This window comes from Erpetoichthys calabaricus, chromosome 2 (genome assembly GCF_900747795.2).
Source record: "Erpetoichthys calabaricus chromosome 2, fErpCal1.3, whole genome shotgun sequence".
Taxonomy (NCBI): Eukaryota; Metazoa; Chordata; class Cladistia; order Polypteriformes; family Polypteridae; genus Erpetoichthys; species Erpetoichthys calabaricus.
In genome coordinates, this window is record NC_041395.2 from 66,252,855 (window position 1) to 66,270,858 (window position 18,004).

Genomic DNA, 18,004 nt, shown 5'->3' on the forward strand with positions numbered 1-18,004 from the left:
CTTAAATAATAATTCACATGTTACAGATTTATATGAATCTTAGCATTTTGTGTTGCTTTCTTCGTTATTTCCACCTTATATTGACTTTGTCCAAAGTACAGTAATGCACCGACTTACGGCTCCATTTGGCTGTATGTCAGTCACAAAGTGTACAGGTCACTGCATTTGAGGCTCTGCGAGTCTGAGGTGGATCACAGGTGTGCATACTAACTGCTAGTGCAGAGTGGCACAGAGTGATCTTCAAGTCTCAGTGGACACACACTGGGTCCATTTCTCAACCACTGGATCGCTGCGCTGGTGGGTTCCTGCTGTTGGTTTGTGAGTGGGTCACCTAAGCAAATGGCAGCGCTGTGCGATATGTACCCCGTTTCTAAGTGAGCTTGTTTCTTCAAGGGGAACTGCTCATTTCACCAAGGGGGTTGTTTCACCAATAGCTGCATGAGTCATCAATGAATGAAAAAAGCAAAACTGGGCTGTGGGACCATAAAGGTTGAGAAACACTGGTGTAAGAAAGGCGGAGTGGGCCGAACACATAAGCATTAGCCACGTGAAGCAGTACCGATCAAAGCACACCTTAAAGGCTCCTCTAAAAGTCAGAAAAGATATGAGACCCTGTGAAATAATTATAATAATAACAAAAGATTTCTTATTGTGGCTTGTTTAGGTGCCTTCTAAAACATTACTACCCTAGTGTTTTCCTATAGCTTTTGGCTGTAAGTAGGAATTGCCTCAACTCAAATTGGTGCATGTCTGTACTCTAAGAGTCGGTGAAACTTCTGACAATCTGTATTTTTGAACACTTTATATAAGAAATATCATTATTTACGCAACAGAATTAAAAAAAAAAAAAGTTGTTTGTCTGACATGTACAGTATATCCTGTTTCTTTTTAGGTATTTATTTCTAACTAACCCTAAATTAGATGTCATTGACCCAAAATGTTTGATTCTGTACTTATTCAAAGTACAACATAATTTTTTTTATTTAAAAAATATGAGAATCCAATTTAAATAAAGAAATTGTTTCAAATATATTAGAAAATACAGTACATACACAACTATATATGTAATACTGATATAAATTAAGAAATGTCTTCAAACATTACGAGGAACTCTTTCATTTAGGCTCTTCCTGAAAGTCCCAGCATTGTGAAATGGCCATACCTAGAAAAACAGTACATGTATGGATTAGCATTGAATATGGCAGAAGACCCATGCAAGCAGTTTATTTCTTTATTAAAATAAGTTTGTGTGTGTGTTATCTTCCAGGAAACATTATTTGTATTAGTTACTAAGGCAAAATGTTAACATTATTTGTATGAGTTACTAAGGCAAAATGTTATATTTAATAAATATACCTTAAAGCAAACTCTGCCTCTTATGAGCGCATAGGGAACTGGGCCGTAACTCCGTGAGTCGGTTGAATTCTTCATGTTGTCCCCTTCTAACCAGATGTGTCCTTTTGGTACCTGAAACATCAAAGGAAATTGCAGAATGGAATTTAAATCAAGATTAAATAAGATTTCTTTCTGCCTCTTGTCCAAAGATGTACTTTCAAATTACTCATAAAACAAAACAAAGCATACCATAGCTTAAATGAAAGCAGAATTTAGAAAGTAGTAAGAGTGGGTAAGCTTTGATTATTAAAGTGTGGCACAGTAAAGTCTTCCAGAAAGATATTAAACAATCATTGTAAGTGTTTATATTGATGCAGGATCACAACTCTGGGACGGGGTCATGCATTTGTTGGCCAGCAAACAGGGTCATTAGGCTGTTCACTAAAATCTGCCCTCTTGTAGCTGGAACAACATAAACACGGCAAGCATGCATTCATCAGCGTCCTGGGGTCTCCACCAATATTGGGCCTGCCACTGAAGCCGCAATGGACCAAATGCTAATTGCCTGTGACATCAATTACAAATAATCTCATCACCAGAAATGGACTTGTCAAAGCTTTAATTAAGTCCACAGTCCTCTATATGTGAAAGTAACATCAATACCACATTATATTGTAATAATGAGTGTAACAGTCCAGAGGCCTCCTTTAATAATATAACTTTTTACCATGATAATGTGTTCACTGTTCTTACATTGTCAAGAAGTGTAACTGTCCTGAATCTATTTTTCATGTAAAGTTCATAGGTCAAAAGTCAACCACACTAACAATATAAAGAAAAATCTAAACACATAAATGCTGTAAATATTAGGGTATACTACACAATGAACAAGCAGATTTAATTTTCAAATTGTAATTAAAAGTGTAAAATGGATAAAACCCAACAATATGCAAGTTTGTAAAAAAAGTTCAGACAGCTGAAAAATGGAAAGTATGGAATGAATTTCAGTCCATCAACATTAAACTCTATTCAAACTAAACAGGAGCTAAACATGAGCAGTATAAATACAGACCTATAAATACCTGGGAGTGCAGCTGGATGATAAAGTGGACTGGACTGCCAATACTGATGCTCTGTGCAAGAGAGGACAGAGCCGACTATACTTCCTTAGAAGGCTGGCGTCCTTCAACATCTGCAATAAGATGCTGCAGATGTTCTATCAGATGGTTGTGGCGAGCACCCTCGTCTACGCGGTGGTGTGCTGAGGAGGCAGCATAAAGAAGAGGGACGCCTCACGCCTGGACAAACTGGTGAGGAAAGCAGGCTCTATTGTAGGCATGGAGCTGGACAGTTTGACATCCGTGGCAGAGTGACGGGCACTGAGCAGGCTCCTGTCAATTATGGAGAACCCGCTGCATCCACTAAACAGTATCATCTCCAGACAGAGGAGCAGCTTCAGTGACAGACTGCTGTCATTGTCCTGCTCCACTGACAGACTGAGGAGATCGTTCCTCCCCCACACTATGCGACTCTTCAGTTCCACCCGAGGGAGTAAACGTTAACATTATTCAAAGTTACTGTCTGTTATACCTGCATTTTTATCACTCTTTAATTTAATATTGTTTCTTTATCAGTATGCTGCTGCTGGAGTATGAGAATTTCCCCTTGGGGATTAATAAAGTATCTATCTATCTATCAGTGCTGAGTTCTGACAACTGACAATTTTTGATAACGTTTATAAATTCTTTAGTACAGCATTTCTAATTGACTGTGGTCTTGATTTTACCATAATTCACGAGGTTCACTATAAGCTGGATGAATTACTATAAAGTGGTAAACAAAATAATTTTTGTATTTTTAGTGCATGTTAGTCAAATTTCAAATAACATACTGTATGTACAAGCTGACTTGTTAGGCAAACATCATGTCCCTCAAATGGCCATTAATGTACTGTACATTGTACATCTGTAAGAGAAATGTGTTATAAGGTCACACAGGGAGGTTTTATGTCAGGAAACGCTAAGGGGGCTCCTTTATACAAACAGCTATACGTCTGCATAATGCCTCACTGGGACTATGACAGTCAGATGTTTTCTTTCTTTTTAATTTTCTTGCTTTATAGTCATTCTGGTGTGTGTTCAAATCAAAGTATGGGTGTGTATATTTAAATATTGGTAGAAAAATAAGTAAATAAATTAAGAGCTTCTATCAATATATTAAGAATACTCTGTGATATGAATCTATTAGAAATCCAATAATGGAGGAAAAAAAGAAAAAACCCAATAGGCATAACAGGACTGGCAAGTGACCCATTACAGTAATACCTCGGTTAATGAATCCTCTGAGAAGCTGGCATAAAACACGTTATTGTCCAGGCGCAAGTTCAAAGCTGCAGACAGCCTCCCTACTCAGATTGTTTCTTGGCTGTTGATATTGCTTTGCTGTAGAAGGTGGAGTTAATATACTTGAGTGCTTTGGTATTTCACATACAGCTACAGGTGTGGCAAGCAAACGTTTGGGCACCCTTGCTTAAAATATCTGTTATTGTGAAGAGTTAAGTAAGGAGAAGATGAACTAACTGATTGCCAAAAGACATAAAAGGTAAAGATGACACATTTCTTTTCAGTGTTTTATGCAAGATTAATGTATTGTTTTCATTTTGTGCAATTGCAGAACGAAAAAAGGAAAGTTTGGGCACCCCAAGATATCCGATGTCTCAGATTAATGTTTCCAAGGTCTCAGACCTTAATTGGCTCGATTGGACTATGACTTGTTCACAATCATTGTTAGGAAACCCATAGTGATGGAAATTGCAAAGCTGTATAAATTTTCTGACTCGTCAAACCTTGTTCCAACAATAAGCAGCTGGCTACTAGCACTCTGAAAAATAAAATAATTGATGATCTCAAAGCAGGAGAAGCATTTTCAGGTTGCTGTTTCCTCAGTTCGTCGTGTTAAGAAATGGCAGTTAACAGGAACACTGGAGGTCAAGTTGAGGTCTGGAAGACCAAGAAAACTTTCTGAAAGAACTGCTCGTGGGATTGCTAGAAAGGCAAACAAATACCCCCGCTTGACTGCAAAAGACCTTCAGGAAGATTTAGCCGACTGTGAAGTGACACCTGAACACATATGACCTTCGTAGTACAGTCAGCAGAAGAAAACCTTTCCTGTCTCCTGGCCACAAAATTCAGCGCCTGAAGTTTACAAATGAATATCTGAACAAGCCTGATGCATTTTGGAAAAAAAAGTCCTGTGGACTGATGAAGTCAAAATAGAACTTTTTGACCATAATGTGCAAAGGTATGTTTGGAGAAAAAAGGGTGCTGAACTAAAGGAAAAGAATACCTCTCCAGCTACTAAGCATGGGGTGGATCGATTATGCTTTGGGCTTGTGTTACAGCCAGTAGCACAGGGAACATGTCGTTGGTAGTGGGAAGAATGGATTCAAATAAATACCAGCAAATTCTGGAAGCAAACATCACACCATCTGTAAAAAGGGTGAAGTTAAAAAGAGTATGGGTCCTACAACAAGATAATCCAAAACAAACCTCAAAATCTATGATGGAATACTTGAAGAGGCGCAAGCTGACAGTTTTGCCATAGCCCTCACAATCCCCCAACCTAAACATCATTGAACATCTGTGGATAGATCTCAAAAGAGCAGTGCATGTAAGACAGTGCAAGAATGTTGTAGAATTAGATGCCTTACAAGCTTTACCAGCATCATCACTAAGTACTGACCATGTCTGGTGCCCAAACTTTTGCTTTAGGCCCTTTTCTTTTTTTTGGCATTTTGTACCTGCGAATGAAGGAAATAAAAATGTAATCTAGTTTATGAGATTAAAAAAATGTGTCATATTGAACTTTATGCCTTTTGGTGATCATTTCATCTTCTGCTTACTTAACTATTCACGGTAACAGGCATTTTAAGCAAGGGTGCCCAAACTTTTTCATGTCACTTTATAAATATTTTTATAAAGTAATTCAATTTGCTGAGTGTCACAAATACATGAAGCATCACAGATTGTAAAGAGCAGAAACTGGAGAAAAGAAATGCCACGTTGCAGAATCACCGAGGTTATCAGCTGGCCATGAATGCGGAAGAGGGGGGTAAAGGTTAGAAAGCACTTTCCTGGAAGCATCCACTGGCCTGGGTTCATGGCCACTGGTGAGTCTCCTCAAGGATCCTGGTCTGAATCAACTTTTGTACCTAATGCAGATGGTGTTGTCTCTGACCACAAGTAAGTTGCAAGGCAAAGCAGGTAAAGCTTGAAAGTGCAGGCAGTTTATAAGAAAGATGAGAGTTTGTGGAGTAGTTGCAAAGAAAAAACCATGAGAGATCAGGTGGAGTCTGCGATACTGGAGGGTGGCTGAGGAAGGCAATGGCAGTTTCAGCCATGGAATAAACAAATGTCCACTTCATCCCCCAAGTCCTTACTTCTGGTACATCTACCTTTAATAACAAAGTTTCTTATAACAAACTAAAGTCCTGCTTTATTCATTGAGGCACTACTGTAACCTGAAATCCATTAGTTTCAGATTCCCCGAATAGCCTCAATTAAATATAACACTTAAAACTTCACAAGGCTGGAAAAATGATCATAAAATGTTCCATTCATGCTCTTAAAATGGATTCCAATATCCATTTCAGGCAAGGGAAATAATAAACATATTTAAAACTTATATGAAATAAAACTGCTTTAAGTTTTATATACAGTAGTAATATAATCATGCTTTCTTATATGAAATGTTAACAGAAAATGCCTTGTTAAATTATCAAAAAAAAGCATTTTGCATTCATTCATCTACATTCTTTAACATGTTTCACATTCAATGGGGAATTTGACTTGTTCACATATCATGCTGCTAAACTGTTATTGCTGCATATGTTTGCTTGAGGTCTGTGTGTCTGAAGTTTTTATTTCATTGCTACTACAGTGGTACCTCGGTATACGTCCTTAATCCATTCCAGATCCTTGGACTTATACCAAACAGGACGTATACCAAACGCTTTGTCTCAAGAGAGGTAAACAAGGGTAGCGCACGGTGTTCTAGCACGCGAGTCGTATTCCAAACAAAGGTCGTATACCAAGCAAAATTTTTCGCGTCAAAACAGGATGTCTACCACGATGGACTTATTCTAAAGCAGACATATACCGAGGTACCACTGTACTTTGCTTCTAAAACTTGGTTTGGATTATACACATTTTTTATTACCTTTTTGTTGTTTTGTTATATTTTTATTTCTCTGAATGCTTGCAAAATGGTGAGTGTTTAACTGAACCCTTTATCCAAGGCCAATTACAAGATAATGCTGCCTAACAATTATTGACATACATTTCCTTAAAGTGGAAAACTGGCAGGTGTAGATGCCACATGGGCTGGACGGACATCCCGACCAGGAAAGGATGCAGACCTGGAAGGAAGAAATGGACGGACAGCCCCTATAGAAGCAGAGAGATCGCTAGGGAACTGTTATTCCCCCAGCATGCTAGATGGCAGCAGTCAGATATCCCCACCCAGTGGGAAGCCAGCAGGGCAGCCCTGCTGGGGTCACGGGGTGCTGCAAGAGGGCGTTCCAGGAAAACAAGCTCCCTACTCAAATAATGGATTTCCGTGTGACCCGGAAGTACTTCCATCGGGCAATCGCCCTGACACTGGAAGTACTCCCGGGTCTGAAATAAAAGGGACCGCACTCCCTTACTCAGGCGAGTCGGAGCTGGGTGGTAGAGAGGCAACACTTGACTGGAGGAGGGCATGCGGTGGAGAGAGAACATATTGTGGAGAGAAAAAGACCAGTGTTTTGTGTGTATTGGTAATACTTTTGGAGGTATTTAAATAAAACCTATGTTTATTTTTGATAAAGGACTGTGTTTTTGTGATTGTGTTGGGGTTTGGAGCTCACTGACGCCCTGAGTTTATCACACAGGTGAAGAACCACAGTACCAGCTGGAGCTGGTAATTGAACTGGCAACCTTGTGGTTTAAAATCTTTTACTTAAACTACACTGCCTGGATATGTAAAACTAGAAATATAACATTTAATTTCAGAATTGGACAAGTTGCATGTGGAAGTGTTCAGAGCAGAAAGAGCTGCATTACAAAGTATTATGTTAACCCAAAATGATTCTGAAAGTTCAATCTAGAACAAAGAATAGGACAAACAAACCTGGCATTAGAAAAAATTACAAAGTACACTTTTTGGCATCACTGGTTGTTAAGAGAGTAGCTCAAAATTGCTAGGCTAACTGACCACCCAACTTCTCTGATACAATGTTTTTTTTTTTTTTTATATAAACACTGCGTTTTTTACTTCCAGGAAGTATGAGGAAGATGAGCCAAGGCAGAAGAAAGGCCACATGAGCAGTTCAGATTTAACATTAAAACAATAGCAATACTTACATCATGTCGGAAAAATTAAAATCACCAGCACTTCATAAAGTACCCAATACAAAACAGTTTAATCTCTCTATCTTGTTCATTATAATCGTGCCCTTTTAAAAAAAAAAAAAAAAAAAAAAAAGTTTTGGAAATATGAAGGCAATATTATCTTTTATAACAGAACTAGTCATTTAGCCCGTTACAATAACGGGCACTAGAACAGTAGCGCATAAACATTATTAGGAACAGTCTATATTAAATGGCAAGGGACTTTGACCTCATTCTTTTTGTTGGTCGTATTTTTCTTTCTTTCAGCCTTTCTTTTGTTGATGTTTACTTGCTGAGCTGACCGTTCTTCGTGGGCTGCCGCCGTGTATTGTGTGTCTTTAATTTTCTGTGACAGTAATACTGTCTTGTACGGCTCTATTCAATAAGGGCGCGCACAAAAAGGTGAGCTTCAAAAGGGCGACCTCAATTGAGTGCGGCGAATAAAGGCGTTCGTAGATAATTTAGTTCAAATGGCTCTGGAATATGTGAAGAGCAACAAAGGTGCAGATCTTTATTTACGCGCGCCTTTATTCGCTGCGCCCAACTGAGGTCGCCCTTTTGAGGCTCGCCTTTTTGTGCGCGCCCTTATTGAAGGATACTGTCTTGTACTTCCGCTGGCTTGTACGTCCGAAATATACCTTTAATATTCTCTGGCGGTAATACAGGCGTGCGCGTCGGTAATATGCCTTTAATCTCCTCTGACAGTAATACTGGCTTGTATGTGGCTGTAATATGCGTCACTGTATTGTGTACCTTTAATTTCCTCTCGCAGTAATACTGGTTTGTATTTCCGTAAAACGCCTCTAACTTTCTCTGACAGTAATATCGCGCATCGCACCGTGCCCCGTGCATGCGCACTTCATCAGAAGACACCCACACATGGACACACACAGGGATTTTATTAAAGAGGATTACATTTGACAATCAAGTGGAGACCAGGCTCATTTGGGCACCTAATTGAAAAGTTCTCCAAATATGTTGTTCAGGTACCTTTTTTTTTTCTTTAACCACATAGTTTGGCAATTTGTTAGCAGTTCTCAGATTCCCATGTCTCTTTGTGTGAAGAAGTCCTGACTGGTTTTCTTCCTGAAACAGATGTCCTTCAGTATGAGATTCACGTTTTGATTGGAAGTAGTCTGCTTGATTTATTTAGAAAGTTTATTTGGGTGGTTATCAACCTATACTAGTAGAGTATTGTTTGATCAAACAATTAAGATGAAGGTTAAAGGTAAGGGTTTTAAGATGGTAGTAAGACCAGCAATGACTTCTGGAGCGGAGATATGGACAGTAAAGGGAGATCAGGAGAAGTTATATATAGCATAAATACGAGTGGGAGAGATATCTAAGAAAGTACAGGAAAGTAGCTTGAAGTGGTATGGATAATGTGATGAAAAGACACAATAAATATGTGGGCAAAACTGTGATGGGAATGGAAGTACTGGGGAAGAGAAAATGATGGAGGGCAAAGCAGAGGTGAATGGGTGTAGCATAACTAATGTTTAAAGTATGTCACTTTGATCTGTAAAGTTTATTTCATTGTATCTGATTTTATTCAGAAACCACACATGTTTAGGTAAGACAGCTGATATGAAAAAGACATACGAGGCAGGGAGATTAGATGAATCAGGTGTTACAAAATGCTGAAGTGCCACTGTGTCTTGATCTATACTTTTGGCCAGGGTCATTCAGCTATTTTCGGGCTTTCAACTTTGCATTGCCAAGCAAACTGCCTGATGGTTGAGGAGACAAAGTCATGACAAACAGCTGTCCAAGGCAGGGTATTCAGGGATAGAAGCAATGTGCAGGGACCCAAAAAGCTCTGTGATGCTGAACCAGCAAACCAGAATGTGCCTACACTTGGAGGAAGTATTTTCAAAGAAAATGTAAAAAATTAAAGCAGCTGCATGGAATTTCAGTGCTCAACTATGGACGGATGGAAGACGTTGTTCCTGCCTGTGTTTAGGACACAATGTTTTCCCACGCTCGATGTCAAAGACTGGACAAGTGCCGACTGCAGGAAACCTCAACTGCGTCATGCTTTGGTCAAGTATAGCTCTCCTCTGACTATTGTTTATTGTGAGCGTTAAGCCAATATTAAGCTGGAGCTAAAATGTAATCTTACTTGAGTGTTACTGATTCTTCCTTCTTTTTAGAATTACCGTCGTACCATTAGGGAATGATATAATACTTTGTTTTATAATTTTTTATCTTACTTTTATGTATACAGTATTAGTGGTACAGTAAAGGCTGCACTCTCCAATTAACCTCTTTCCAGTGAGCATGCGCCCCCTGCTGGATACAATGGGTAAAATAAGAAAGAAAAAGATCAGAAGGAAACTGATTTACTGTATTTGACTGAAGAGGTGCAGGACCAAACTATACTGAAAAAGTCGATCAAGCGCATTAAACCCCAACATAATGTAGAAGAAGATGAAGAAAATGGGAATGCTGAATATATACACTTGTCTCTGTAATTGATAGATTTGTCCCAGGGAAATTTTGATTTTTATAGAGGTCCAATATTCATTGGATGAAAGTACTCAGTATTAGTGTATCAAGTCCCTCATTTTCTACCAGCTCTAGAGGGTCGAGAGTGTGTGCCATAACTGACCATGCCTCATTTATTAAACTTTTGGTGGGCCTCTTTTAAGTGATTTTACCAGCACACCACAGTTTAGAAAAATCACACTTCAAGTTGTAGAGTCCTAAGAAAAACAGAGTCTGCTCTGCCCTTTCTTGTATAGCTCCATTCTGTTACTAGACCAATCCAGCCTGTAACTGATGTAGACCCCCAAGTACTTGTAGCAGTGCACCACCTCCACATCCACTTCCTGAATAGTGATCGGACACAGAGGCTCTTGGTGTATCAATAGTCAATAACCAGTTGATATTAAACTTCAGACAATTCTCTGTTTCTTGATGCAAAAAGACCTTCATCTGACTCCTATACTCTGTCTCATCCTCCTTACCAATACAAACAATTAGTGCAGAATCATGAAAGAATTTCTGCAAGTGACATGACCTGGTCTTATATTTATAGTCTGAGGTGTAGAGAGTAATGAGAAAAGAAGACAGGACTGTTCCTTGTGGTGATCCAGTGTTGCTCACATACATATCAGAAACACAGTCACAAACGGTGGCCTGCCAAATAGACAGTCCATACCACAGGCTCATTCAGCTGAATAAATCGATGTTTCTCATTCAGACAATGAATTTCATGTGAAGGTTTAACAATTAAAAAAAAAAAAAAAAAAGACACTTTAATTGAAACAGCAACATCATACTGTATAAAGTCATCCTTAATCAGAAAAAAGGTATACAAATTCAAATACAAAAGACAGTGAAGCTAAATAGCTTATGTAGCACCACACTACTTAAACAGTGCTATCTGACCATTACAACTTAGTAACAATAATTATTAAAAAAAAAAAGCTGATTACGGGTCTCACTGTGAAAATCGGAAAAGCCAGAGTGTTCCATCGTGCTAATACAACATTTTAGCCCAATGGCTATGTTCCTGTAGTATATAATTCAGTGCTGCAAGTTCCATCCGCATCACTTGAGGAAAGCATTTAGAATTATATGCTGAATGTGAATTTGGAAAAAAGTATTTAACAACATATTCATCTACCTGATACCTTTTTAGTCTAATTCAGAGTTGCAATGGGTCAGGAATCTGTTCAGGCTGCATCACGTGCTGGAATAAGCTAGCCTTGGACAGTGTGCAAGTCCAATCCCGAGGCACACTTGCTCATACAGGGCTAAAGCTGCCAAGTAACCTAATGTTTTTAGGATACGAGACAGACAGAATGTGCAAACTGAACACAGGGACAGGACTTGAAGCCAGATTAATGAAGCTATAAGACAGCAGCATTAAAGAGTGTCCCACCATAACTCCAACATCAAAAAAAAGTGTCTTTGTGCAGCCCAATGACCCAAAGCAAAGAACATTAAACCTACTATACAAGCGACTAGATTAACAAAAAACATATTTGGATACAGGGGCAGCACCGTGGCGCAGTGGGTAGTGCTGCTGCCTCGCAGTGAGGAGACCCGGGTTCACTTCCTGGGTATTCCCTGCGTGGAGTTTGCATGTTCTCCCCGTGTCTGCGTGGGTTTCCTCCGGGCACTCCGGTTTCCTCCCATGGTCCAAAGACATGCAGGTTAGGTGGATTGGTGATTCTAAATTGGCCCTGGTGTGTGCTTGGTGTGTGTGGGTGTGTGTCCTGCGGTGGGTTGGCACCCTGCCCAGGATTGGTTCCCTGCCTTGTGCCCTGTGTTGGCTGGGATTGGCTCCAGCAGACCCCCATGACCCTGTGTTCGGATTCAGCGGGTTGGAAAATGGATGGATGGATGGATAATTTACAAAATCTTAAAAAGCAGTTCTACAGACAGTACTTTTAATGTAGAATATTTTTCATCATGTTAATAATGAAAACCATGATATCCAAACAGAGGATAAAGCCTAAGAAAGAGGTTCACAGTGTTAGAATATCCTGTAGCTTTATTGTGAATATCATACGTACATAAATACTGTATACGTTTACAGTGCCTATAAAAAGTATTCACCCCTTTGAAGTTTTCACATTTTTATTGTTATACAACATTGAATCACAGTGGATTTATTTTGGCTTTTTTGTCTCTGATCAGCAGAGAAAGACTCTTTAATGTTAGAGTGAAAACAGATCCAAAGTGGTCTAAATGAATTACAAATGTAAACACAAGATAGTTGATCACAAAAATATTCACCCTCTTAATATGACACACCTGAATCATCTCTAGTGCAGCCATTTGGTTTGGCATAATTAGCTAAATGGAGATAATCTGTCTGGAGTCAAGGGGTTTCAAATGATTGTAGTACAAATACATCCAATCTGGAGGGTTCAACTTGGGGTGAGTCAACATGGTGGCCTGACCTACACAATGAAAACAAAAGAACACTCCATGCTACTCCATGAAAAGTTGAATGAAAAGTTCAAGACTGGGGATGGAGGCACAAAAATATCCATGTTACTGAATATCCTTTGGAGTCCAGTTAAGTCAATCATTTTAAAATGGAAAGAATATGGCACAGCTGTAACTCTGCCAAGAGCAAGTTTCCCACAAAAACCGAGTGAAGAAGAAGAAGACTATTGAGGGAGGCACCAAGACACCTACAATAACTCTGAAGGAGATACAAGCTGCAGTGGATGAGACTGGAAGGTGCTTCACCACTTGCAGACTTATGCAAGCGTGGCAAAGAGAAAAAAAAACCTTGCATCTCAACTCTGGGCACATGGGAGAATCTGAAGTCATCTGAAAGCATGCTCTATGGTCTGGTGAAACCAAAACTGAGCTTTTTGGCCATCAGACTAAAACCATGCTTGAAATAAGCCAAACATTGCACATTATCAAAAACATACCATCCCCACTAATGGTGGAAGCTTCATGTTGTGGGGATATTTTACTAGAGCAGGTCCTGGAAGGATTGTAATGGTAGATTGTGAAATGAATGAAGCAAAATACATGCTGGAGGAAAATATGCAGCCTCATTTCAAAGCTACACAGGGATGGCTTAGAAACAACAATTTTAATGTCCTACAGTGGCTGAATTAGAGTGCAGATCTCAGTCCAATTGAGAATTTGTGTCTGGACTTGAAAAAGGCTGCTCACTCACTATCAGCACTACACCCAACAGAGCTTGAGAAGTTTTGTAAAGAAGATTATGTAGATGTGCAAAGGTAAGGCTTTCATAGCAACCAAAAGTGCATCTACTAAACACTGATTGAATATTTATGCAACAGTTGATTTGTGTTTTATATATGTAATTAATTATTCTACATCACTGGTATGATATGTTTTCACTTTGACATTAAAAAGTCTTGCTCTGTTGAACAATGTCAACAAAGCTAAAATACAGTAAATCCAATGTGTTTCAATAATAATAATAATACAAATGTTACAATCCAATTAAGGGCTGGAAGAGCCTGGGGTCTAACACAACAGCACATGCTACCCATCCATTATAGATCTGGAATATATATTAATATTATGTTTATAATAAAACAAAACAAAACTGTGATTTGTTTATTAGAAAAAAGACCTCACTTTTTAAATCCATATTAAGTGTATTCTTAATATCTTTTTAAGATAATGATGGCAGAATCTAGTATCCCAGTAAATATGCCATCTTAGATGTTCATTTTATAAAAAAAGCCAAATGCTAGTGAATAACATTGTGCTACTGTTGTTCAGATTTACTTGCTCTAGTACCTGCAGTTAAATAAATAATTAGAGCAAGGCTGCATACAATGTTCAGTATTATTCATGACGATGTGATTGCAAACACAGTGTCGTCCACCTGACATATTCTCCTAAAAAATGTATTTTTGGTTGTAATTGGAACAGCAGGTTCCATAGCTGAGGAAACAGGCTACAGCAATTCTAGTAGCTAAAAACAAAAAACCCAACTCCTTAAATGACTTCATACCAGTGGCTCTGATATCGCTGGATATAAAATCATTTGAAAGACATGAAACGAAGAAGCTGACAGAAAATGCAGGGACAGAGGACACCCATTGTTACACCGTTTGATCTGTTGTGCACTTGGAGGATGTCGAGACTCATGTAAGGCTCCTGTTTGTAGACTTCTCGTCAGCTTTCAAGACCACCCAGGCCCATCTTATTGCAGGGAGACTTCTTAAACATTTATATTTGAATTTATAATTTAGTAGGATGGCTGACTGACTTTTTAACAGATAGGACTTAAGTGTAAAGGTAAATGTTGTCCACCTAATATGCTGTCCTCATCCACAAGGTCCCTCCAGACTGTGTTCTTCTATGTCTTTTGTATATTCTCTACACTAATGGTTATTACAGTAAATCTGAAAATGGGTTCATCTTAAAATGTGTTGATGACTTAGTGATTTTGGATGAATTTAATGAAAACAACATCAGGCATGGTCTAGAGGTAGATAATTTTTGTTTTGAGTCTTTTCAACAATTAGAAGGTTCTAAAAATTAAGGAACTAATAATTGATTTCAGAAGAAACACAGTTTCTTCATAAAAAAAAAAATTATTAAAGACCAGGGAGTGAAGATTGTAGAAAGTTACAGATATCTTAAGACAATTACAGACTGAAAAGTGAGTTTTAATCAAAATACAGAAGCAGTATGAAGACAAGGGAGAACAGCACTATCTAAGGAAGATAAGTCATTTTAGTGAGAATTCTAACTTTTTTTTCTTATAAGTCTTACAATGTCTCTGTCATAACTGTTCTGCTGGCTTGGTTTTAGTATCTTAATGTTAGTAACCAAAACAGAATAAATCAAATTATAACTTAGAACGGTAAAATAACCAGGTCCAAACAGTAAAATGTTACACACCCATTTAATGGACAAGTTTTGTGGAAAGCAGTATATATTGTTTTGGACAAAACTCGCCCACTAAATTCAATATTCCATTTGTTGCAATTAGGTCAGAAGTTCTAGTTTCCAAGGATAAAAAGCAACTGGTTCAAATATTCCTTCATCCCAACTGCTATTAATCTTATAAACAATTTTCACAGGGTAAGATCATGGCTGTTCAGTTATCATTTGTGCCCCATGATTAGTCAAATCTTAATGTTAGCTTAATTTACATATACTATGTAAGATCTGATTTTATACCGTGAGTATTAGTCCACCACTATATGTGATCAAATTCTATAAAAGTTTATCCTTGATGGTAGAGTTCTTTGTTGATGTTTTCAATGTTATGTCATTGTCTCTCTCTAAATTCTACTGACACACCAAATTTCCCTCTTGGAACCGCAAACTAAAATTAAACTGAATTAAACTGAACAAACATTTAAATATATTGATGCTGTATTTGTTAATGCCAAATGAATGGTGTCTGAATCATTGATGTTTAAATTAGAAACCTCATTTTCATTCATTTAGCCATCTTTTTTCAAAAACCAGCCTCATTTCATACAGGGTTACACGAAAATTGTAGATATTGCACCCTACTAAATAAAGACATAAAGAAAATGTTAGTGCAAATGTTTGTTAACAAATATCAAGAGATTTTTTTGTGTACTACAAACAAGGCATTACAGTACTTGAAGAAACATAAAATTATAAGGTATGGGAAATTGATAAGTTATTTATGTATAAGAAAAAGCAGTCTAAATAATAATAATAAAAACATTAATGATTATTAAAGACTAAGGAACTATTTTGTATTAATGTTACTCCCTGAAACGTAGGGAACTGTGAAGCATGCTCCTCTGTCAACATCATCTTGCTTAAAAGTGAGGCCAGCCCTTTATCTGTAAACACTGTGCATGTGCCACACTTATCTTCACATTTATGTTTGCCATAGAAATCCAGGCTAAATGGGCAAAGCCTACCCTGCAATGAACTCCACTTTAGCTCAAGAGCAAACAAGTTTCTCCTCTGTTGCCTGTAGCCAAGGCATTAGCAGTGTGCTGTGATTGATTGTGGAGAGTGCGTTGCTGAGAAATGGATGTGTAGCTCAGGATTTAATCACAGTGACTGACAGGAAGCCAATTCCTTATTTACAGACCTAAGAGGTATTAAGTGACATTATCAGGTGCTGTTTCTGTTTAAGTAACACAGGGACTTAATATATCAGCATTATTTGATAGGGCCTTTACTTTAATCTAGGGAATGCACATAGATTAAATTTAGTAGAACCTTGGTCAGATGAAAACATATTGCTCATTCATACTGTCTTATGATGTTTGTTATTTTGCAGGTGTAGAAACTTCAAGAGAATGGCTCTTATAGAACACAATATTAAAGACATCATTTTTTCTAGAAAACTCAGCTAAACTTTAGCAAATTAGAACAGAGCACAAAAATGAAGTAATTAGTCTCCTTCACTCTTAGCAGTTTTTCCAAATGTGCCACTTTTGATAGCTGCACAATTTACCTCAAAATATTGTGAAATAAAAACTTGTCTATGTAGTACTCACATAAATATGTGTCTTGAAGATATCAGATGAGCTGCTTGTGCAGACTTTGTCTCCTTCTAATCCAATTACTCTTTTACAAATATTCATCTTCGGATCACTAGGATTTTTTGCTATAACAATATCTCCCCTGAGGAAAATTCAAACACTGTTAATTTATTGCAAAAGAGAAAGGGTCTTAAAAAACAGATTTTTTTGTTGCCAAGCAGCTGTAGGATATTTAACAGGCAACATTAATGATGTGTGAAAGAAAAGAGAATGTGCCACTGACCTCAAAAATGCTCTACTGACTAGTAATGCTTCAGCTACAAAATATCTAACCAAGAACAAGATGATAGAGAAATAAAATTAAAAAAACAAACAAACGTACTTTTCAATGCGATATAAATGACAGCTTAACCTCTCTGAAAATACAACATCATGGTTTTGAATTGTGGGTTCCATTGAAGGTCCAGAGCACTTAAAAAAAAAAAAAAGAAAAAAAAAGAATGCTCATTTAAAAATAAAAAAAATAAATGCTGTAATTTGCTACAGATCTGTTTACACACTAAGTGGTGATTAATACTTAAGGACAATATTTTTGGAATAATACAATCACATGAATAATCAGTATTTTCTCTTTTTTTCAATAAAAAGAAATACAAAGTACATATTTATTTACTTCTTCTAAGATAAACACAACTCAACAAAAAGTATGATTGAAGCAAGTTAGTTCACATACCACTACCAGCTCCCCAATGTATTCAAATGCACAATGAGCAATGCATCCATACTGAACGGTATATCCAATAAAACCCAAAGACTTGCTGATAATATTTTTTATCATTTTGGCACCTGAAAACAAAAAAATGAAGATTTCAACAAAACCCACTAGTCTGTAATGGTAACCTATCAAGATCAATAGATCAATAGTGCAAAAATAAATAAAGCAATAATCTCATAATTAACTAGTTGTTTTATTCTTAAAATCTATTTTAAGACACATGCTATTTCACTTTAATTTTATAATTTAATATTCATGTCATATTTTCAGACGCTTACGGTTTATATTTTGTACATGCACATTATCCTTGACTCCCCACTGAGAATCTTAATAGTATATCCCTACTTTTATATGTTGCAGTTGTTTAGATTTCAGACCTCAAAGCAGCAGTTCAACAAACTTCCTAAATTGATGAAGCCTGCTTGCTGTTATAACAATGGTTAGTAGACAACACTTTATCAAAAGTTCTTTGTGATCTTTAATTGAGTTAATCAGGATTATGCAAGACCTAAGCAACTCCA

General features: G+C 37.5%; 1 protein-coding gene across 1 annotated transcript; it reads right to left on the bottom strand.

The window, feature by feature from the left end:
- Positions 1-940: 940 nt before the first annotated feature.
- immp1l (inner mitochondrial membrane peptidase subunit 1) lies at positions 941-17,554 on the bottom strand. Its single transcript, XM_028793872.2, has 5 exons — positions 17,442-17,554; positions 17,091-17,179; positions 16,724-16,850; positions 1,357-1,467; positions 941-1,162 (listed from the first exon to the last, which is right to left on the bottom strand). The coding sequence occupies exons 1-5, from the start codon at positions 17,544-17,546 to the stop codon at positions 1,094-1,096; spliced, it is 501 nt and encodes a 166-aa protein (XP_028649705.1). The 5' UTR covers positions 17,547-17,554; the 3' UTR covers positions 941-1,093.
- Positions 17,555-18,004: the final 450 nt, after the last annotated feature.

Coding starts and splice junctions, on each gene's coding strand:
- immp1l (XM_028793872.2), bottom strand. CDS start 17,546: ATGATAAAAAATATTATCAGCAAGTCTTTGGGTTTTATTGGATATACC. Junction 16,851..17,090: donor CATTTATATCGCATTGAAAA/GTACGTTTGTTT, acceptor AATTTTCCTCAG/GGGAGATATTGTTATAGCAA. Junction 1,468..16,723: donor TCTTCAAGACACATATTTAT/GTGAGTACTACA, acceptor TTGATGTTTCAG/GTACCAAAAGGACACATCTG.